General features: G+C 41.3%; 2 protein-coding genes across 4 annotated transcripts in view; both read right to left on the bottom strand.

Moving 5' to 3' along the window:
- Positions 1 to 491: 491 nt before the first annotated feature.
- On the bottom strand, positions 492 to 2,423 carry LOC114570396 (uncharacterized). The gene is made up of 2 exons (XM_028600713.1): positions 2,281 to 2,423; positions 492 to 2,223 (listed from the first exon to the last, which is right to left on the bottom strand). The coding sequence occupies exon 2, from the start codon at positions 2,090 to 2,092 to the stop codon at positions 704 to 706; it is 1,389 nt and encodes a 462-aa protein (XP_028456514.1). The 5' UTR covers positions 2,093 to 2,223; positions 2,281 to 2,423; the 3' UTR covers positions 492 to 703.
- A 1,868-nt stretch (positions 2,424 to 4,291) lies between these two features.
- The window catches only part of nlk1 (nemo-like kinase, type 1), a 40,391-nt gene continuing 21,693 nt past the window's right edge, over positions 4,292 to 22,989 (bottom strand). For all 3 annotated transcript variants that reach the window (XM_028599368.1, XM_028599369.1, XM_028599372.1), the window contains exons 6-12: positions 21,740 to 21,825; positions 21,094 to 21,303; positions 14,288 to 14,389; positions 11,978 to 12,064; positions 8,676 to 8,874; positions 6,982 to 7,075; positions 4,292 to 6,303 (exon numbers count right to left, since the gene is read on the bottom strand). In XM_028599368.1, the coding sequence (XP_028455169.1) occupies positions 6,255 to 6,303; positions 6,982 to 7,075; positions 8,676 to 8,874; positions 11,978 to 12,064; positions 14,288 to 14,389; positions 21,094 to 21,303; positions 21,740 to 21,825 (827 nt within the window). In that variant the 3' untranslated portion in view covers positions 4,292 to 6,254. The remainder of the gene's footprint in view (positions 6,304 to 6,981; positions 7,076 to 8,675; positions 8,875 to 11,977; positions 12,065 to 14,287; positions 14,390 to 21,093; positions 21,304 to 21,739; positions 21,826 to 22,989) is intronic.

The following is a 22,989-nucleotide window of genomic DNA, read 5'->3' as shown; positions in this document are numbered from 1 at the left end:
CATGTCGGTGAAGGAGATTTGACGTTTGTGTAATGAGAATTTAGGAATAAAAGAATAAAAGGCCCCATTTCAGGTTCCTGGTCCATATTCCAAAAGAAGGATCCAAGAGAAAAAAGCATTAGTGAGCAGCTAACAGAATTAGGGCTACCGCTGTCTGGAAATACAGCTAACCAGTATTTAGGGTTAGGGTTAGACAGATGATTTATTGGATAAACCATCTGTCTATCACCACCTAACCCACCTAAAAACCAACGCTGATTGGTCGGTCTTTTGGCGAACGGCTCCAAATTTTCTCTATCTCAAAATGCCAGACTGATCTGGGAGGAGAACTGGAGCTCACCGGATCAGGACGGGCTCACCAGGCTAGTGGGACACGGCCTTATGAACCCTGACGCCAATAATGGCGTACGAACTGGCTTGCCGTGCATACACCAGTCTGTGACCACGGAGAAACGTTTTCAGCACATTCACAAACTTGATTCACAGACTTGTTTCTCAGAGATTTTTAAAAGCTTTATTTACAACCACGTCCTCAAACATTTCACAAACTTCCTCTTCTGGTTTCAGGTCTTTATCACGAAAACATCCAGGATAAAGTTGTAAAGAAAAGAAGGAGGAGCATTATCCAGTGTCCATTGATTTATTTATCTTTCACTACTTTAACTCTAAACAGCTTCTTTTTTTATTTTTTTTAATAAGAAATTCAAGTATTTGTTGGAACACAAGTCAAAAAAAAACAACGAAGACAAAACATCAGTTTCATATTTATAATAAAAACATCAAGTTTCTTTTCATAGAAGAAAAACGAGTCGAACGTCTGGCGACCTAACCACGGTGACCACGGTGAGATCTGACCACGGTGAGATCTGACCACGGTGAGATCACCACGGTGAGATCTGACCACGGTGACCACGGTGAGATCACCACGGTGAGATCTGACCACGGTGACCACGGTGAGATCTGACCACGGTGAGATCTGACCACGGTGAGACCTGACCACGGTGACCACGGTGAGATCTGACCACGGTGAGATCTGACCACGGTGAGATCTGACCACGGTGACCACGGTGAGATCACCACGGTGAGATCTGACCACGGTGACCACGGTGAGATCACCACGGTGAGATCTGACCACGGTGACCACGGTGAGATCTGACCACGGTGAGATCTGACCACGGTGAGATCTGACCACGGTGAGACCTGACCACGGTGACCACGGTGAGATCTGACCACGGTGAGACCTGACCACGGTGAGATCTGACCACGGTGAGATCTGACCACGGTGAGACCTGACCACGGTGAGACCTGACCACGGTGACCACGGTGAGATCTGACCACGGTGAGATCTGACCACGGTGACCACGGTGAGATCTGACCACGGTGAGATCTGACCACGGTGAGACCTGACCACGGTGACCACGGTGAGATCTGACCACGGTGACCACGGTGAGACCTGACCACGGTGACCACGGTGAGATCTGACCACGGTGACCACGGTGAGATCTGACCACGGTGAGATCTGACCACGGTGAGATCTGACCACGGTGACCACAGTGAGACCTGACCACGGTGAGATCTGACCACGGTGACCACGGTGAGACCTGACCACGGTGACCACGGTGAGATCTGACCACGGTGACCACGGTGAGACCTGACCACGGTGAGATCTGACCACGGTGACCACGGTGAGATCTGACCACGGTGACCACAGTGAGATCTGACCACGGTGAGATCTGACCACGGTGACCACAGTGAGATCTGACCACGGTGAGATCTGACCACGGTGACCACGGTGAGACCTGACCACGGTGAGATCTGACCACGGTGACCACGGTGAGATCTGACCACGGTGATATCTGACCACGGTGACCACGGTGTGACCTGACCACGGTGAGATCTGACCACGGTGACCACGGTGTGACCTGACCACGGTGAGACCTGACCACGGTGACCACGGTGAGACCTGACCACGGTGAGATGTGACCACGGTGTGACCTGACCACGGTGAGATCTGACCACTGTGACCACGGTGGGATCTGACCACGGTGAGATCTGACCATGGTGAGATCTGACCACGGTGAGATCTGACCATGGTGAGATCTGACCACGGTGAGATCTGACCATGGTGACCACGGTGAGATCTGACCACGGTGAGATCTGACCACGGTGACCACGGTGAGATCTTACCGCGGTGAGATTTGACCACGGTGACCACGGTGAGATCTGACCACGGTGAGACCTGACCACGGTGACCACGGTGAGATCTGACCACGGTGAGACCTGACCACGGTGACCACGGTGAGATCTGACCACGGTGAGATCTGACCACGGTGACCACGGTGAGATCTGACCACGGTGACCACGGTGAGATCTGACCACCGTGACCACGGTGAGATCTGACCACGGTGAGACCTGACCACGGTGAGATCGAGTTAAAGAAGCTCTACGCAACACAACGTGGTGTGTGTGTCTCTGTGTGTGTGTCGGTGTCTTTGTGTGTCTTGTGTGTGTGTGTCTCTGTGTGTGTGTGTGTGTCTCTGTGTGTGTGTGTGTGTCTCTCTGTGTGTGTGTGTGTGTGTGTGTGTCTCTGTGTGTGTGGAGGTCATCGAGTTTAAAAGGATTTCTACTCAACACAACACAAACGAAAGAAAAGAAAAAAGTCAAAATCGTTTTCATTTATTGTTCCCTAAATTCAAGGGGCGGGACTTTGGGTTCAACATGGGGGGTAAGTTACAACCCCCACCCTAATATACATAATTTCCTTCGCATAAATAGACATTTGCAGAAAAATTCACCACAATTCAGGAAATTGTGTCTGATACGCTCAAAATTTAAATTTTGCTCAAAAGTGGAGATCTCGCCCCCCCCCCCCCAATGTTGAACATTGGAGCTTTGGAGCTTTTCAAACACTTCATTTCCTGAAGTTTTCTGCATCACGTTTTGGTGCAAATGTCTATTTGTGTAAAATAATTTATCATTCAGGGGGTGGCACTGGCCAGTTTGGATTATTCTCAACTAATGGTTGCCTGAAATTCCTCGTCTGTGTGAGAACTGCATTAATGAAAACAATTCATTAGTTATTTTCAAGCAGGAATCTCGAGTTGCAGCTTCTGCAGTTTGTTTTATATCTTTATAAACTGAATTATCTTCTGCAGTTTGTTTTATATCTTTATAAACTGAATTATCTTCTGCAGTTTGTTTTATATCTTTATAAACTGAATTATCTTCTGCTTTATCGGACGAAAGAAACTAATTTTAAAGACCTGTTATAGAAACTGTCTTGTAGGAACGATAAAAGTTTTTCATGAACTTAATCTGCAGAGTTGCAAAATGTGCCGACAGGACAAATGTCTGCACGTTATTCAGGGACGATGTCCTTTCATTTCATCACGGGGTAGTTTAGGAACTTCAGGACTCTTCAGGTTCAGAGAAACCTGCTCAGGACGCGCTCACATATTTTAAACTTATCTAACTGAACCCACAATCTGTCCCGAACCGGTAGTAGTCTGAACCGAACCCAGACCGACTCCCCAGGTCTGAAAACGCTGCCAGGTTTCATCCAGTCTCCCTCCAAACAATCAGCAGAATATACATTTCTAGGAGACTAGACCATCAATCGAAAATTATCATCGATTATGAAAATGTTGTGGCCCTAATTTCATATTCCATCTCTGCCAACTCACCCCGTGATGTCCAAAGTTTACAGAAAACTGTCCAGAAACATGTTTATGGAAAAAAAGGCAGAATGTTAATTTAAGAAAACTAACTCAGCAGTTTGAGGAAATTAAGTTGGAGTTTGAAGACAGATTCTCCCGAGAGGTTTTCGTAAATACGTGCCGACGGCGTGCTGAGGTTAACTCGCTTTTAACGAATTATTTTTAGGGAACAATCATCAAAACGTTCTCCCGACTTTTTTTGACTTTTGTTAAAAATCTAATCAGATCACAACAAACGAAAAACAAAACCTCTAATAAAAATCACTTCCTAAAGATGAATTAAATTAAAATTACCACATTTTTTTTTGTGTATCATCGCCGACAAACTTAACCAATTGCACAGCATCCAACACCCCCCCCCCACCCCCAAAAAAACCTCTCGGGTGGGGGGTGGGGGGGGGGTAATAAATATACACATGCAGATATACAGTCGGCCTGGGACACTCGCTGGGTCCTGTCCAAGAGGAGCTGAGGTTTCAGGGGTTACAAATTAGGAAACTGAGGGGCCGACGAGGACGCTTGGGGCCAGGCCCCCCGAGGCTCAAGGCCCCCGAGGCTCAGGGCCCCCCCCCCTGCCTGCCTGCTGGAGGATCAGGACATCTGGCATTACTCTTTCAAAACCCCCACGGTCCAGGAAAGTGAGGAGCTGCAGAAACTAGAAGCAGGACGATCCTTCGGTGAGTTCTCAGGAGCTCCGCACGTTAGAGCCGCACGTTCAAACACGTGACCAAACTAACGCCGCTGAACGGCGAGGTGGCCTGCCGGCGCGCTGCTGGCAACCGTTAACCATCGTCGAAAAAAGTTCCTGAGATCCTTAAAAAAAATGAAATAAAAATAATAAAGAGGTTCCAGGAGAAGTTGCTGCAGTGAAACTATGCAGGCGTAGGGATATCTGATATCTGGGTTCACACGTGGCACTACTTAATCTACACAGCGCTGCACGTCACAGCGCTGCTCAACATTCATCAGACTTCACTTTCATTTCCATCAACACCAACTGTCTGCAGAGGCTCGAGTTGGGACGCCGACTGGTTAAAGAGTAACTCCTGGTTTTAACAACCGGGACCCGGTTGTCCTGTTACTGAGTCTGAGTGGCTGATGGGGACATCGGTCTCCGACATCGGCCTCCGACACCGGTCTCCGACATCGGTCTCCGACATCGGTCTCCGACATCGGTCCAGCAGTCAACGGGATCGCTGCAGTCAGCAGCAGAGAAACAAGCTGGAGTCTGAGTTACCAGGACGACTGTCCGGCTGGTGTTTACCTTCAGTAAAACACCGACAGACTTCAGAGGGAGAACCGACTCTAGAGTCACAGTGAGAGAATGTGTGTGTGTGTGGTAGAGTGAGTGAGGGAGTGACGGTGATTCTCTTCAGAATGAGCAGCGACTCTAGGGTTAAGCGGGTTTTATTTTTATTATTTTATTATTATTTCTCGGTGAGCAGAGCAGACACTATGTCTGGTTATTTAAATGAAATGGGCTGGTTTGACCATGAAGACTTCCAGAACACAGGACCTTCTTCCTGTATTTACTTTCTTGCTCCCGCCCCCAGACACATCCGACCAATCAGAGGAGGGGACGTTCTTGTGTGATTTGTAAGGACACATTTTAGTACGCTTGGGGTAGTAAAAAAAAAAAAAAAAAAAAAAATCGCTCCAAGTTTACAAACTCATCAGCTGATTCAGACCAGAGCAAACAATCTACGATCTACACTTTCCTGTCACGTAGCTTTCAAAATAAAAACGTCAGAATTTAAAAACTGTGGGGAACGAGTTCCAGATTAAAGTCCGTCCTGCCGAATGAGGAGAACACACAACACTGATCCAGGACCGGCCACCGCTCACCAAAACACAAACAACACAGCTGGGTGGGTGGGGTTGTGACTGTGGTGAAAACCTGCTACATCTGTTAGATTGCATTATTAACGCTGCGTCGACAACACAGTGAGTGATGAGTTTAAAGACTGAACCCCTGGGGGCGTTGGGCGGTTAATGTCGTCGTGTTTGGGGAGCTCCGATCTGGTGCCGAGTTCATCGCCCGGTTAAATTAAATCATATTGCACACGGCTGGAATGACTTCAAAAAAAAAAAAAAAAAAATCAACTAAGCAACAGTTCTACCAAACAATTAAAAACCATTATTTTCTTAAATGTCTCTAGTAACATTGATGGGAAATCCACTGTAGTACCGAGTTCCTCTTCTCTCTCATTCCTCCACAAGCACTTCAGAGGATCTTTTTTTATTTTTTTAAATTCAGCACCGGAAAACAGCTCGAGCATCAGCTGTTTGGGTCATCTAAAAAAAATAAAAATAAAAGAGTGAAGCTGAAACTTAGTAGAAGACAAGGAGGGATCTTCAGGAGGAGCTCGGGTAGGTCAGCTGTTTAGGAGAAGGGGGTGGGGGGGGGGTCTGTCCTCTCATCTCGCCAGAGGAACCAAACGGAAAGGAAAAAGACCCAAACTCTTCAGTATCTTCACAGCTGATGAAATCCTTCCTCAAACTGTGCAGTCACTCCTGAGGAGGAAGAGGAGGGGCTCTTCATCTCTCCTCCTTCCTGGACACCTTGGACGAGTGCCACGCAGTGGACCTGAGGACAAACAACAGGCGTCCATCAGTCTCAGGCTGTGGTCACACACAGAAGAAGCTGAAAGCGTTTTGGGTTCAAAGAGAGCATCTTTGTTGTTGCTCTCGGCAACAGCAACTGCTACTGTATCCTAGAGCGCTACGTGGAGCTAATGCTAACGTTAGATAAAACAAAGTGGTGGAGTGAGCTAGAGACAGTCTGTCTGTGTGTCTGTGTGTCTGTCTGTGTGTCGGTCTGTGTGTCTGTGTGTCTGTGTGTGTGTGTGTGTCTCTGTGTGTGTGTGTGTGTCTGTGTGTGTGTGTGTGTGTGTGTGTGTGTGTGTGTGTGTGTGTGTGTGTGTGTGTGTGTGTGTGTGTGTGTGTGTGTGTGTCTGTGTGTGTGTGTGTGTGTGTGTGTGTGTGTGTGTGTGTGTGTGTGTGTGTGTGTGTGTGTGTGTCTGTGTGTGTCAACCTATGTTGATGTGTATCTCAAAGATAAGTTCAGGTTTTAAATCCATTTAAATGTTTTCAAATTATATAAAATTGAATACCCAAAATTCAATGAAAGTAGTGATCAAGTACTTGCAATTGTACTTAATGTTTTGAGTAATTTGGTTAAAAAGAAACATGAAGTCCGCCTTTAATGCCCATCACAGCTTCATTTTGAGAAGTGATGAAGAGACAGAAGCCAAATGTCCCTCACCTGATGAAGGTCTTGAAGGCAGCACTCTGAGGGTTGATGCACAGCGGCACTCGTTTGCCCTGCTCATGCTCCGTGATGAAGCGATGGATTAACTCTGGTGGTCACAGACAAGAAGGACATCAGTATCAGTACCAAGAATCAAACAGGAAGTGGAAGAACCCCAGTGGAGATGTGGATATATACATAGGCTAGTGCTGGGCGATATGGAGAAAATCAAATAACGCGATATTTTTGACCAAATGCCTCGATATTGATACCGCAACGATATTGTAGTGTTGACATCATTGACATCATTTTCAGTAAGAGGCATACAATTGTGGAACCCTTTACCATCAGAAATTAAAACATTGACAGAACTCAAGGTTTTTAACACACATATCACGATATCCAAAATTTAAGACGATATCTAGTCTCATATTATGATACAGTACAGGCCAAAAGTTTGGACACACCTTCTCATTCAATGGGGTTCTACATGACTATTTACATTGTAGATTCTCACTGAAGGCATCAAAACACATATGGAATTATGTACTTAAAAAAGTGTGAAATAACTGAAAACGTGTTCCAGGCACGTCCAGCTGGGAGGAGGCCTCGGGGAAGACCCAGGACTAGGTGGAGGGAGGTCCAGCTGGGAGGAGGCCTCGGGGAAGACCCAGGACTAGGTGGAGGGAGGTCCAGCTGGGAGGGGCCTCGGGAAGACCCAGGACTAGGTGGAGGGAGGTCCAGCTGGGAGGAGGCCTCGGGAAGACCCAGGACTAGGTGGAGGGAGGTCCAGCTGGGAGGGGGCCTCGGGGAAGACCCAGGACTAGGTGGAGGGAGGTCCAGCTGGGAGGGGGCCTCGGGGAAGACCCAGGACTAGGTGGAGGGAGGTCCAGCTGGGAGGAGGCCTCGGGGAAGACCCAGGACTAGGTGGAGGGAGGTCCAGCTGGGAGGAGGCCTCGGGGAAGACCCAGGACTAGGTGGAGGGAGGTCCAGCTGGGAGGAGGTCTCGGGAAGACCCAGGACTAGGTGGAGGGAGGTCCAGCTGGGACGAGGCCTCGGGAAGACCCAGGACTAGGTGGAGGGAGGTCCAGCTGGGAGGAGGCCTCGGGAAGACCCAGGACTAGGTGGAGGGATTATATCTCCAACCTGGCCTGGGAACGCCTCGATCCCCAGTCGGAGCTGGTTAATGTTGCTCGGGAAAGGGAAGTTTGGGGTCCCCTGCTGGAGCTGCTCCTCCCGCGACCCGACACCGGATAAGCAGATGAAGATGGATGGATGGATGGCTTTTTTTTTTAAATTCTTCAAAGTAGCCACCCTTTGCTTTTTTATTAATAAGGGAAATAATTCCACTAATGAACCCTGACAAAGCACACCTGTGAAGGTAAAACCATTTCAGGTGACTACCTCATGAAGCTCATTGAGAGAACACCAAGGGTTTGCAGAGTTATCAAAAAAAGCAAAGGGTGGCTACTTTGAAGAATCTAAAATATAAGACATGTTTTCAGTTATTTCACACTTTTTTGTTAAGTACATAATTCCATATGTGTTCATTCATAGTTTTGATGCCTTCAGTGAGAATCTACAATGTAAATAGTCATGAAAATAAAAAGGAAACACATTGAATGAGAAGGTGGGTCCAAACCTTTGGCCTGTACTGTATATCTATATAATCTGGATCTATGGCCCAGCTCTAGTGCGTGCCGTGGTACCTTTGCCCTGCCACACCGACAGCAGGCTGTTCTCGTAGCTGTGGCTGAACGGGCGCTCGGCGACCGGCTCAAAGTCCCGCGTGTAGACGCGCCCGCTGGGCACCGAGTAGCAGCACTGGCACATGCAGGTGTGGTACCGCAGGCGCCCTTCATCCAGGTAGGGGTGGGACAGGGCATCGCTGCCGGAGATACGCTTAGTCTGGAGGCAGAACAACCAGAGGGGAGTTACCAAAAAACTCAAAACATCAAACAACCATCGGTAACACTTTACTTGAAGGTATCTGAGTGAGAGTGACATGAACGATGACACCAGTGGGTTGTTATATTTGAATGAATGAATCCTTTATTGCAACGAGGGCAATTTGTTTTGCACTCAAGGGAGCCACACTGAACCTTAAGCTCAGACAACAGTAAATACCAGATAGAGAAATAGAGTAAAGGTACTTTATTTGTCACATTGCATTTAACTAAAGGGAGCAGTGGGCAGCCAATGACAGCGCCCGGGGACCAACTCCAGATCTGAGCCACTGCCTGGAGAACCTAGTACATGTTTTTGATGGTGGGTGAAACCGGAGCAGCCGGAGCAAACCCACGCAAACATGGGGAGAACATGCAAACTCCACACAGAAAGGCCCCGGAACCACCTGGATTCGAACAGATAGATAGATAGAGATATAGATAGATAGAGATAGAGATATAGATAGATAAAGATATAGAGCTATAGATAGAGATATAGAGATATAGATAGAGAGAGATATAGATAGAGATATAGATAGAGAGATATATAGAGAGAGAGATAGAGAGAGCGATATAGAGAGATAGATAGATAGAGATATAGAGAGAGATAGATAGATATAGATATAGAGAGAGAGATAGATAGATATAGAGATATAGATAGAGAGAGAGAGATAGATAGAGATATAGAGATAGAGATATAGAGAGAGATAGAGATAAAGATATAGAGAGAGATAGAGATAGATAAAGATATAGAGCTATAGATAGAGATATAGATAGAGATATAGATAGAGAGAGATATAGATAGAGAGATATAGAGAGATAGAGATATAGAGAGAGATAGACATATAGAGTGATAGAGAGATAGAGATATAGATAGAGATATAGATAGAGAGAGATATAGATATATAGATAGATAGAGATAGAGATATAGAGAGAGATAGAGACATATAGAGTGATAGAGAGATAGAGATAGATAGATAGAGATATCTATCTATCTCTATCTATCTATCTATCTATCTATCTATCCATCCCATTTGAAATCTATGTCCAGACGTGACCCGACTTGCCGATTGACTTTCCCTGGGCCATCGAGCAACCCTATCGTTATTACTGTGTACTATTTGCTGTGTACTATTTGCTGTGTACTATTTGCTGTGTACTATTTGCTGTGTACTATTTGCTGTGTACTATTTGGCAAATCTTGTTAAAGTGCCCATATTATGAAAAAAACTAAATCACCTTTTCTGGGATTTAGGGAGTAATGTTGTGTCTCTGATGCTTCATACCAACTTTAATAATCCATCCATGGTGTTCTGAGTGAGATCCGGTTTCTGAATGTGTCCTGCCTTCAGTCTCCTGGTGAGCTGCAAATCTACATAAAATCTACATATTTATACGTCACTAGCCGAAACATTTGGAGTGTGCTAACCTGTCTATGGTGCTAACTAATTTAGCTAATACCACATCAGTTAGCTAGCAGTTTCTCCAACTTGGGTCAGTACAAGGCAGGATTAGCCAGGAGACTCCTTCTAAATGAGCATGTAGTCTTACCTAGCTACTGATCATGTAGTCTTACCTAGCTACTGAGCATGTAGTCTTACCTAGCTACTGAGCATGTAGTCCTTACCTAGCTACTGAGCATGTAGTCTTACCTAGCTACTGAGCATGTAGTCCTTACCTAGCTACTGAGCATGTAGTCTTACCTAGCTACTGAGCATGTAGTCTTACCTAGCTACTGAGCATGTAGTCTTACCTAGCTACTGAGCATGTAGTCCTTACCTAGCTACTGAACATGTAGTCCTTACCTAGCTACTGAGCATGTAGTCCTTACCTAGCTACTGAGCATGTAGTCTTACCTAGCTACTGAGCATGTAGTCTTACCTAGCTACTGAGCATGTAGTCTTACCTAGCTACTGAGCATGTAGTCTTACCTAGCTACTGAGCATGTAGTCTTACCTGGCTACTGAGCATGTAGTCTTACCTAGCTACTGAGCATGTAGTCTTACCTAGCTACTGAGCATGTAGTCCTTACCTAGCTACTGAGCATGTAGTAGTCTTACCTAGCTACTGAGCATGTAGTCTTACCTAGCTACTGAGCATGTAGTCTTACCTAGCTACTGAGCATGTAGTCTTACCTAGCTACTGAGCATGTAGTCTTACCTAGCTACTGAGCATGTAGTCCTTACCTAGCTACTGAGCATGTAGTAGTCTTACCTAGCTACTGAGCATGTAGTCCTTACCTAGCTACTGAGCATGTAGTAGTCTTACCTAGCTACTGAGCATGTAGTCCTTACCTAGCTACTGAGCATGTAGTAGTCTTACCTAGCTACTGAGCATGTAGTCCTTACCTAGCTACTGATCATGTAGTCTTACCTAGCTACTGAGCATGTAGTCCTTATCTAGCTACTGAGCATGTAGTCTTACCTAGCTACTGAGCATGTGTGACTCCCAACAAAGATGTTACAGCAGTGAGATATCTCACTCTGTAGCTAAAACAGAGACCTGAACACAGGGTGAAAAGAGGAGCTGCAGCAATGTGCAGTACAACAGAAATATGGTGTTTTTTTGAAAATGAAACCATGTAAACCTATTCTGATATAACCTCTAAATACAGTTATGAACCTGAAAATGAGCATAATATGGGCGCTTTAATCAATATGGTAATTAGAGGTGTTGAGATTAATCAAATAATGGATGCATTGAATTGTGGACACAGACAATGCTGCATCGATAATCAGCCGGCTCATAATTGATTTATGTATCCAAGTTATTTAGTATTAAAGCACTTCAGAATGTTTGGTTTTTGAAGCTTGAAAAGCTGTGAATTAAATATCCTACATGGCTTTAATAGAAACATGGATTTGATGCATCGTGATGCATCGAGATATCGAATCGCTGACATGATAATCGTAATCAAATCGGGAGATTGGTGAAGATCACACCTCTAGTTGTAATGGGTTTGTAACTGATGATGTGTACTGACCCAAACAGCTCTCTCTCTCGTGTCTCAGTGCTCAGTGAGGTTACCTGAAGGAACAAAAGGTTAAATAAATGTAAAACCTCACCGGGTCGAAGACCAACATCCGACAGAGCAGGTGCACGGCCTCGTGAGTGGCTCCGTCAGACAGCATGTAGAGCACCGACAGCGACGGCTGCAAACAATAGACATCAATTAACTCATTAACTCTTTCCTTCCATCAAATAGTCTTTCTGGAAGTCTGCTGCTGATCACAAACATCCCATCAATATAAATAATTGTTTTTAGTCGCAGGAGGAAGTTGTAAACCATCCATTAGTGTGTCCTGTTCTTATTCTTATCATTTTACTGTGTCTATATGTCTGTAATTATTTCGGTCTTTGTGCTGCTGCAACCTCTGAATATCCCTCTGGGGATTAATAAAGGTTTTATCTGATCTGATGGTACGGATCTGTATTAAATACAGTTTAGAGAATTCGGTGTGAATGCTGTATGTTGAAAGGCTGACGCTACACTGGATGGCTGACTTGAATTTAATAAGGTGAAGTAGTGAGAATAGTTAAAGTGGGAATGGGTTTAATCAGTATGAATGTCTTTGAAATGTTGAATATTACCCAGAATGATTGAAAGGTGGGGAATACAATGATTTAATTTTTGTTTAATTGTTTTTAACTGCTCTTTAATGTTTTAATTTTTTTAAGAAAAAACTGAGGTGGTTGTTTTTGGAACAAAAGAGGAAAGATGAGAAGTCAACGCTCAGCTTTAACCACATATCCGGAATAAACTCCCAGAAAACTGCAGCGACGGCACAACTCTCACTTGCCTTCCTTTAAATAATTTCTAACTTCTTATAATGCACTGTCAATTTTATTCTCGTCTTTTATCGAGTGGTATTTTTGAACAGATAACGGACACATTTCTGAGAATTTCTCCAACGTCGGTGAGACATAGATTTTATGATAAAATCTAAAGGAAAACAGTTGGAACTGTTTAGGATTTTGCAAAGTTTGCCTGATTAAACTAAGCCTTACAGCGACGGCTATATTGTAGATAAAGAGAAGTACTTCTACGAGAGTACAAAGTCACATGTTCCTGCGGGGCCTGTGGTGGATGAGATGGTAAAGAAATATGATGCTGCCCATTTCTTTTTCTTTTGTTTTCATCTTTTTTTCACTGCTCTTTAATGTTTTATGTAAAACACTTTGAATTGCCCTGTTGCAGGCCACCCTGAAGCCTTGTATAATTTACCTATATCTATGTACAGTCCAGGCCAAAAGTTTGGACACACCTTCTCATTCAATGTGTTTCTTTGTTTTCATGACTATTTACATTGTAGATTCTCACTGAAGGCATCAAAACTATGAATGAACACATATGGAATTATGTACTTAACAAAAAAGTGTGAAATAACTGAAAACATGTCTTATATTTTAGATTCTTCAAAGTAGCCACCCTTTGCTTTTTTTATTAATAAGGGAAATAATTCCACTAATGAACCCTGACAAAGCACACCTGTGAAGGTAAAACCATTTCAGGTGACTACCTCATGAAGCTCATTGAGAGAACACCAAGGGTTTGCAGAGTTATCAAAAAAAGCAAAGGGTGGCTACTTTGAAGAATCTAAAATATAAGACATGTTTTCAGTTATTTCACACTTTTTTGTTAAGTACATAATTCCATATGTGTTCATTCATAGTTTTGATGCCTTCAGTGAGAATCTACAATGTAAATAGTCATGAAAATAAAAAGGAAACACATTGAATGACAAGGTGTGTCCAAACTTTTGGCCTGTACTGTATGTTATCTATATGTTCTATTTAATGTAAAATAAATATGTTTTCTGACATTCAAACAAATAATATTGTGTGTCTACTTGAGACGGGGAAGATGGGGCCATGTTGTGTCCTAGGCCCCCCTAGACTGGGGCAGGCCCGTTATGCTCAACAATGATATTCGACAGCAAAAGCAGAATTTTAAATCTTGACTTCGGGTCAAATTGATCAGTTTTCAATTTTTGGTTTATAACCCTAAAATACGAGACGTAGAAATAAGCGCTGCAAATGTGTATTAGACAAATTTAACAATTTGAAACGTTGGAAAAAGCAAAAACAAATTGTGAAAAACAAGTGTCAAAAACTTTGGAAAAACGTTTTTCAAGGTTGACTGGAAGACAACACAAAGGTTAAATCTTGTGTTTACTAGAGATGCACTCATACATGGTGGAAGTGGTTGTGTGTGTCGGTGGACTCGGTGAGCAGACCTTGGAAGTGGTTGTGTGTGTCGGTGGACTCGGTGAGCAGACCTTGGAAGTGGTTGTGTGTGTCGGTGGACTCGTGAGCAGACCTTGGAAGTGGTTGTGTGTGTCGGTGGACTCGGTGAGCAGACCACAGTCACGTACCGGTTTGTGCGGACCCCTCAGGATGTGGGCTCGGGCTCCTTCGCAGGCCGACGCCAGGGCCGACAGAGGAGGCGTTCCCAGCAGGTCTGTGATCAGATCCAGCTGGAGGAGGACAGAGAGGGTCGATGAGGTTTAGGAATAGTTCAAACAACATATAAAAAGATTAAATACAAATATTAATTACATATTAATTATAAAATCCTTCATACAACCTAGTCTAATATAATGGTATTATAGGAGGAGACTGACAGCTCTACTCTCTACTATAGTATAATGGTATTATAGGAGGAGACTGACAGCTCTGCTCTCTACTATAGTATAATGGTATTATAGGAGGAGACTGACAGCTCTACTCTCTACTATAGTATAATGGTATTATAGGAGAAGACTGACAGCTCTACTCTCTACTATAGTATAATATAATGGTATTATAGGAGGAGACTGACAGCTCTACTCTCTACTATAGTATGATATAATGGTATTATAGGAGGAGACTGACAGCTCTACTCTCTACTATAGTATAATATAATGGTATTATAGGAGGAGACTGACAGCTCTACTCTCTACTATAGTATAATATAATGGTATTATAGGAGGAGACTGACAGCTCTGCTCTCTACTATAGTATAATATAATGGTATTATAGGAGGAGACTGACAGCTCTACTCTCTATAGTATAATGGTATTATAGGAGGAGACTGACAGCTCTGCTCTCTACTATAGTATAATGGTATTATAGGAGGAGACTGACAGCTCTACTCTCTACTATAGTATAATGGTATTATAGGAGAAGACTGACAGCTCTACTCTCTACTATAGTATAATATAATGGTATTATAGGAGGAGACTGACAGCTCTACTCTCTACTATAGTATAATATAATGGTATTATAGGAGGAGACTGACAGCTCTACTCTCTACTATAGTATAATATAATGGTATTATAGGAGGAGACTGACAGCTCTACTCTCTACTATAGTATAATATAATGGTATTATAGGAGGAGACTGACAGCTCTACTCTCTACTATAGTATAATATAATGGTATTATAGGAGGAGACTGACAGCTCTACTCTCTACTATAGTATAATATAATGGTATTATAGGAGAAGACTGACAGCTCTACTCTCTACTATGTTAGTATAATATAATGGTATTATAGGAGGAGACTGACAGCTCTATTCTCTACTATGTTAGTATAATATAATGGTATTATAGGAGGAGACTGACAGCTCTACTCTCTACTATAGTATAATATAATGGTATTATAGGAGGAGACTGACAGCTCTACTCTCTACTATAGTATAATATAATGGTATTATAGGAGGAGACTGACAGCTCTACTCTCTACTATAGTATAATATAATGGTATTATAGGAGGAGACTGACAGCTCTACTCTCTACTATAGTATAATATAATGGTATTATAGGAGGAGACTGACAGCTCTACTCTCTACTATAGTATAATATAATGGTATTATAGGAGGAGACTGACAGCTCTACTCTCTACTATAGTATAATGGTATTATAGGAGGAGACTGACAGCTCTACTCTCTACTATAGTATAATATAATGGTATTATAGGAGGAGACTGACAGCTCTACTCTCTACTATAGTATAATATAATGGTATTATAGGAGGAGACTGACAGCTCTACTCTCTACTATAGTATAATATAATGGTATTATAGGAGGAGACTGACAGCTCTGCTCTCTACTATAGTATAATATAATGGTATTATAGGAGGAGACTGACAGCTCTACTCTCTACTATAGTATAATGGTATTATAGGAGGAGACTGACAGCTCTGCTCTCTACTATAGTATAATATAATGGTATTATAGGAGGAGACTGACAGCTCTACTCTCTACTATAGTATAATATAATGGTATTATAGGAGGAGACTGACAGCTCTACTCTCTACTATAGTATAATATAATGGTATTATAGGAGACTGACAGCTCTACTCTCTACTATAGTATAATATAATGGTATTATAGGAGGAGACTGACAGCTCTGCTCTCTACTATAGTATAATATAATGGTATTATAGGAGGAGACTGACAGCTCTACTCTCTACTATAGTATAATATAATGGTATTATAGGAGGAGACTGACAGCTCTGCTCTCTACTATAGTATAATGGTATTATAGGAGGAGACTGACAGCTCTGCTCTCTACTATAGTATAATATAATGGTATTATAGGAGGAGACTGACAGCTCTACTCTCTACTATAGTATAATATAATGGTATTATAGGAGGAGACTGACAGCTCTGCTCTCTACTATAGTATAATGGTATTATAGGAGGAGACTGACAGCTCTACTCTCTACTATAGTATAATATAATGGTATTATAGGAGGAGACTGACAGCTCTACTCTCTACTATAGTATAATATAATGGTATTATAGGAGGAGACTGACAGCTCTGCTCTCTACTATAGTATAATATAATGGTATTATAGGAGGAGACTGACAGCTCTACTCTCTACTATAGTATAATATAATGGTATTATAGGAGGAGACTGACAGCTCTGCTCTCTACTATAGTATAATGGTATTATAAGAGGAGACTGACAGCTCTGCTCTCTACTATAGTATAATATAATGGTATTATAGGAGGAGACTGACAGCTCTGCTCTCTACTATAGTATAATGGTATTATAGGAGGAGACTGACAGCTCTGCTCTCTACTATAGTATAATATAATGGTATTATAGGAGGAGACTGACAGCTCTACTCTCTACTATAGTATAATATAATGGTATTATAGGAGGAGACTGACAGCTCTACTCTCTACTATAGTATAATATAATGGTATTATAGGAGGAGACTGACAGCTCTACTCTCTACTATAGTATAATATAATGGTATTATAGGAGGAGACTGACAGCTCTGCTCTCTACTATAGTATAATATAATGGTATTATAGGAGGAGACTGACAGCTCTAGTCTCTACTATAGTATAATATAATGGTATTATAGGAGGAGACCGACAGCTCTACTCTCTACTATAGTATAATATAATGGTATTATAGGAGGAGACCGACAGCTCTACTCTCTACTATAGTATAATATAATGGTATTATAGGAGGAGACTGACAGCTCTACTCTCTACTATAGTATAATATAATGGTATTATAGGAGGAGACTGACAGCTCTACTCTCTACTATAGTATAATATAATGGTATTATAGGAGGAGACTGACAGCTCTACTCTCTACTATAGTATAATATAATGGTATTATAGGAGGAGACTGACAGCTCTACTCTCTACTATAGTATAATATAATGGTATTATAGGAGGAGACTGACAGCTCTGCTCTCTACTATAGTATAATGGTATTATAGGAGGAGACTGACAGCTCTACTCTCTACTATAGTATAATATAATGGTATTATAGGAGGAGACTGACAGCTCTACTCTCTACTATAGTATAATATAATGGTATTATAGGAGGAGACTGACAGCTCTACTCTCTACTATAGTATAATATAATGGTATTATAGGAGGAGACTGACAGCTCTGCTCTCTACTATAGTATAATGGTATTATAGGAGGAGACTGACAGCTCTACTCTCTACTATAGTATAATATAATGGTATTATAGGAGGAGACTGACAGCTCTACTCTCTACTATAGTATAATATAATGGTATTATAGGAGGAGACTGACAGCTCTGCTCTCTACTATAGTATAATATAATGGTATTATAGGAGGAGACTGACAGCTCTACTCTCTACTATAGTATAATATAATGGTATTATAGGAGGAGACTGACAGCTCTACTCTCTACTATAGTATAATATAATGGTATTATAGGAGGAGACTGACAGCTCTACTCTCTACTATAGTATAATATAATGGCATTATAGGAGGAGACTGACAGCTCTGCTCTCTACTATAGTATAATGGTATTATAGGAGGAGACTGACAGCTCTGCTCTCTACTATAGTATAATATAATGGTATTATAGGAGGAGACTGACAGCTCTGCTCTCTACTATAGTATAATGGTATTATAGGAGGAGACTGACAGCTCTACTCTCTACTATAGTATAATATAATGGTATTATAGGACGAGACTGACAGCTCTACTCTCTACTATAGTATAATATAATGGTATTATAGGAGGAGACTGACAGCTCTACTCTCTACTATAGTATAATATAATGGTATTATAGGAGGAGACTGACAGCTCTGCTCTCTACTATAGTATAATATAATGGTATTATAGGAGGAGACTGACAGCTCTACTCTCTACTATAGTATAATATAATGGTATTATAGGAGGAGACTGACAGCTCTACTCTCTACTATAGTATAATATAATGGTATTATAGGAGGAGACTGACAGCTCTGCTCTCTACTATAGTATAATGGTATTATAGGAGGAGACTGACAGCTCTGCTCTCTACTATAGTATAATATAATGGTATTATAGGAGGAGACTGACAGCTCTACTCTCTACTATAGTATAATATAATGGTATTATAGGAGGAGACTGACAGCTCTGCTCTCTACTATAGTATAATGGTATTATAGGAGGAGACTGACAGCTCTACTCTCTACTATAGTATAATATAATGGTATTATAGGAGGAGACTGACAGCTCTGCTCTCTACTATAGTATAATGGTATTATAGGAGGAGACTGACAGCTCTGCTCTCTACTATAGTATAATATAATGGTATTATAGGAGGAGACTGACAGCTCTGCTCTCTACTATAGTATAATGGTATTATAGGAGGAGACTGACAGCTCTGCTCTCTACTATAGTATAATATAATGGTATTATAAGAGGAGACTGACAGCTCTACTCTCTACTATAGTATAATATAATGGTATTATAGGAGGAGACTGACAGCTCTACTCTCTACTATAGTATAATATAATGGTATTATAGGAGGAGACTGACAGCTCTACTCTCTACTATAGTATAATATAATGGTATTATAGGAGGAGACTGACAGCTCTACTCTCTACTATAGTATAATATAATGGTATTATAGGAGGAGACTGACAGCTCTACTCTCTACTATAGTATAATATAATGGTATTATAGGAGGAGACTGACAGCTCTACTCTCTACTATAGTATAATATAATGGAATTATAGGAGGAGACTGACAGCTCTATTCTCTACTATAGTATAATATAATGGTATTATAGGAGGAGACTGACAGCTCTACTCTCTACTATAGTATAATATAATGGTATTATAGGAGGAGACTGACAGCTCTACTCTCTACTATAGTATAATGGTATTATAGGAGGAGACTGACAGCTCTACTCTCTACTATAGTATAATATAATGGTATTATAGGAGGAGACTGACAGCTCTACTCTCTACTATAGTATAATATAATGGAATTATAGGAGGAGACTGACAGCTCTACTCTCTACTATAGTATAATATAATGGAATTATAGGAGGAGACTGACAGCTCTACTCTCTACTATAGTATAATATAATGGTATTATAGGAGGAGACTGACAGCTCTACTCTCTACTATAGTATAATGGTATTATAGGAGGAGACTGACAGCTCTACTCTCTACTATAGTATAATATAATGGTATTATAGGAGGAGACTGACAGCTCTACTCTCTACTATGTTAGTATAATATAATGGTATTATAGGAGGAGACTGACAGCTCTACTCTCTACTATAGTATAATATAATGGTATTATAGGAGGATACTGACAGCTCTACTCTCTACTATAGTATAATGGTATTATAGGAGGAGACTGACAGCTCTACTCTCTACTATAGTATAATATAATGGTATTATAGGAGGAGACTGACAGCTCTACTCTCTACTATGTTAGTATAATATAATGGTATTATAGGAGGAGACTGACAGCTCTACTCTCTACTATAGTATAATATAATGGTATTATAGGAGGAGACTGACAGCTCTACTCTCTACTATAGTATAATATAATGGTATTATAGGAGGAGACTGACAGCTCTACTCTCTACTATAGTATAATATAATGGTATTATAGGAGGAGACTGACAGCTCTACTCTCTACTATAGTATAATATAATGGTATTATAGGAGGAGACTGACAGCTCTGCTCTCTACTATAGTATAATATAATGGTATTATAGGAGGAGACTGACAGCTCTACTCTCTACTATAGTATAATATAATGGTATTATAGGAGGAGACTGACAGCTCTACTCTCTACTATAGTATAATGGTATTATAGGAGGAGACTGACAGCTCTACTCTCTACTATAGTATAATATAATGGTATTATAGGAGGAGACTGACAGCTCTACTCTCTACTATAGTATAATGGTATCATAGGAGGAGACTGACAGCTGTACTCTCTACTATAGTATAATATAATGGTATTATAGGAGGAGACTGACAGCTCTACTCTCTACTATAGTATAATATAATGGTATTATAGGAGAAGACTGACAGCTCTACTCTCTACTATAGTATAATATAATGGTATTATAGGAGGAGACTGACAGCTCTACTCTCTACTATAGTATAATATAATGGTATTATAGGAGGAGACTGACAGCTCTACTCTCTACTATAGTATAATATAATGGTATTATAGGAGGAGACTGACAGCTCTACTCTCTACTATAGTATAATATAATGGTATTATAGGAGGAGACTGACAGCTCTACTCTCTACTATAGTATAATATAATGGTATTATAGGAGGAGACTGACAGCTCTACTCTCTACTATAGTATAATATAATGGTATTATAGGAGGAGACTGACAGCTCTACCTCCTACCTAAAGGTCTTGAACTCGCTGCCCAGTGCCACTCACCTGCTGGATGGGGCTCTGAGCCTGGAAGAGGATGCGGCGTCCCAGCAGCTCTGCGAAGATGCAGCCCACTGACCAGACATCGATGGCCGAGCCGTAGTGCCGGCAGCCCATGAGCACCTCCGGCGCTCGGTAGTACTGCGTCACCACTTCCTGGGTCATGTGACGGGACGGGTCGGGCTCCTCCACCCGCGCCAGGCCAAAGTCACAGATCTAAAAACACAGAAAATCCTGTTCAGGGATACTGCCGGGCTCCGTGTCGTCCTCCCAGGACAAATCAGTAAATAAACGGGGTTTTTTAAACATTTTTTTCAATGTTTTTGTTTTTACTAGCACCAGTACAGCTTGTACACCACTAACACCAACTTATTATGGCTAGTTTCACCCACTTTTTGGGGATTTATGGTCAATAAAGCTAATTTATGTGAAATTATATATAAAAGAAAATGTTAAAAAAGCAGAAATGATTAATTATTTTGACTATTTAAGATCAGAGGATGTTTACAGATAATCACAGATTGTCAGTTTAGTTTCAGGATAATGCTATAAAATTGAATCAAACACCCAAAAGTTAAAGGAAGTAGATAGCTGATTAATGAGCTTAATTGAAGGTTACGTGTTTCCATGAAGCAGACCGTTCCAGGATTACCTTGAGCAGGCAGTTGCTGTTGACCAGCAGGTTTCCAGGTTTGATGTCTCTGTGCAGGATCCCAGCAGAGTGCAGATACTTCAGACCTGAGCCACAAATAGAGTTAAATCTCACGTTATCACACACTGTAGCTCTCTCAAACCAACGTTGTAACCACAACATACTTAAAATGTGACCAGAACACACGTCCGATTGTTCAGGTGTGTGTCCGTTGTCAGCTTAATTTCCCCGCTTCACATTCATTTCTATGGGAGAAGCCGTGCAATGCATTGTGGGATATGTGTGATAATAGTGTCTATAGATCTGAGATAGTGTCTATAGATGTGCGATAATAGTGTCTATAGATGTGTGATAGTATCTATAGATGTGTGATAGTATCTATAGATGTGTGATAGTATCTATAGATGTGAGATATAGTATCTATAGATGTGGGATATAGTATCTATAGATGTGCGATAATAGTGTCTATAGATGTGTGATAGTATCTATAGATGTGTGATAGTATCTATAGATGTGTGATAGTATCTATAGATGTGAGATATAGTATCTATAGATGTGGGATATAGTATCTATAGATGTGCGATAATAGTGTCTATAGATGTGTGATAGTATCTATAGATGTGTGATAGTATCTATAGATGTGTGATAGTATCTATAGATGTGAGATATAGTATCTATAGATGTGTGATAGTATCTATAGATGTGTGATAGTATCTATAGATGTGAGATATAGTATCTATAGATGTGTGATAGTTAGGGGTGTGACGAGACGCTTACTCCACGAGACGAGACACATCACGAGATTGGGTTCACGAGAACGAGACTTTAAATTTTTTTTAAAGAAATCCTCAATGATGAAATATATGAATGGAAAATAGTTTTTTATTCAACTGAAAAAAATCACAAAATGCAAAACAATTTAGGTGCCTTTTGAAATCAACTATTAATGATGAATGTTATTTAACTTTTTTTTTACTATTTTAATGAATCATATGCAGTAAAGGACATGCAAACACTGCAAAATGTTTTGTATAAAATCTACCAACTGGCTTCTGCCCTGTGAAATCTAACTCCTTTCCACAAATCGAACATAAAAAAATAAACAGTATAAATAAAATAAATGTGTAAACAACAGAAAATGTTTAAATGCAAACAGTAAGTGTATCAATAACCAAAGTACTGCTCTCTCAAACCTACAAGTGCAAACAGAAACAATTTTTTTTCTATAAGATAAACTACACAGAACAGCC

Source organism: Perca flavescens, chromosome 15 (genome assembly GCF_004354835.1).
Source record: "Perca flavescens isolate YP-PL-M2 chromosome 15, PFLA_1.0, whole genome shotgun sequence".
Classification (NCBI taxonomy): domain Eukaryota; kingdom Metazoa; phylum Chordata; class Actinopteri; order Perciformes; family Percidae; genus Perca; species Perca flavescens.
This window is presented reverse-complemented; position numbering and strand designations above follow the sequence as displayed.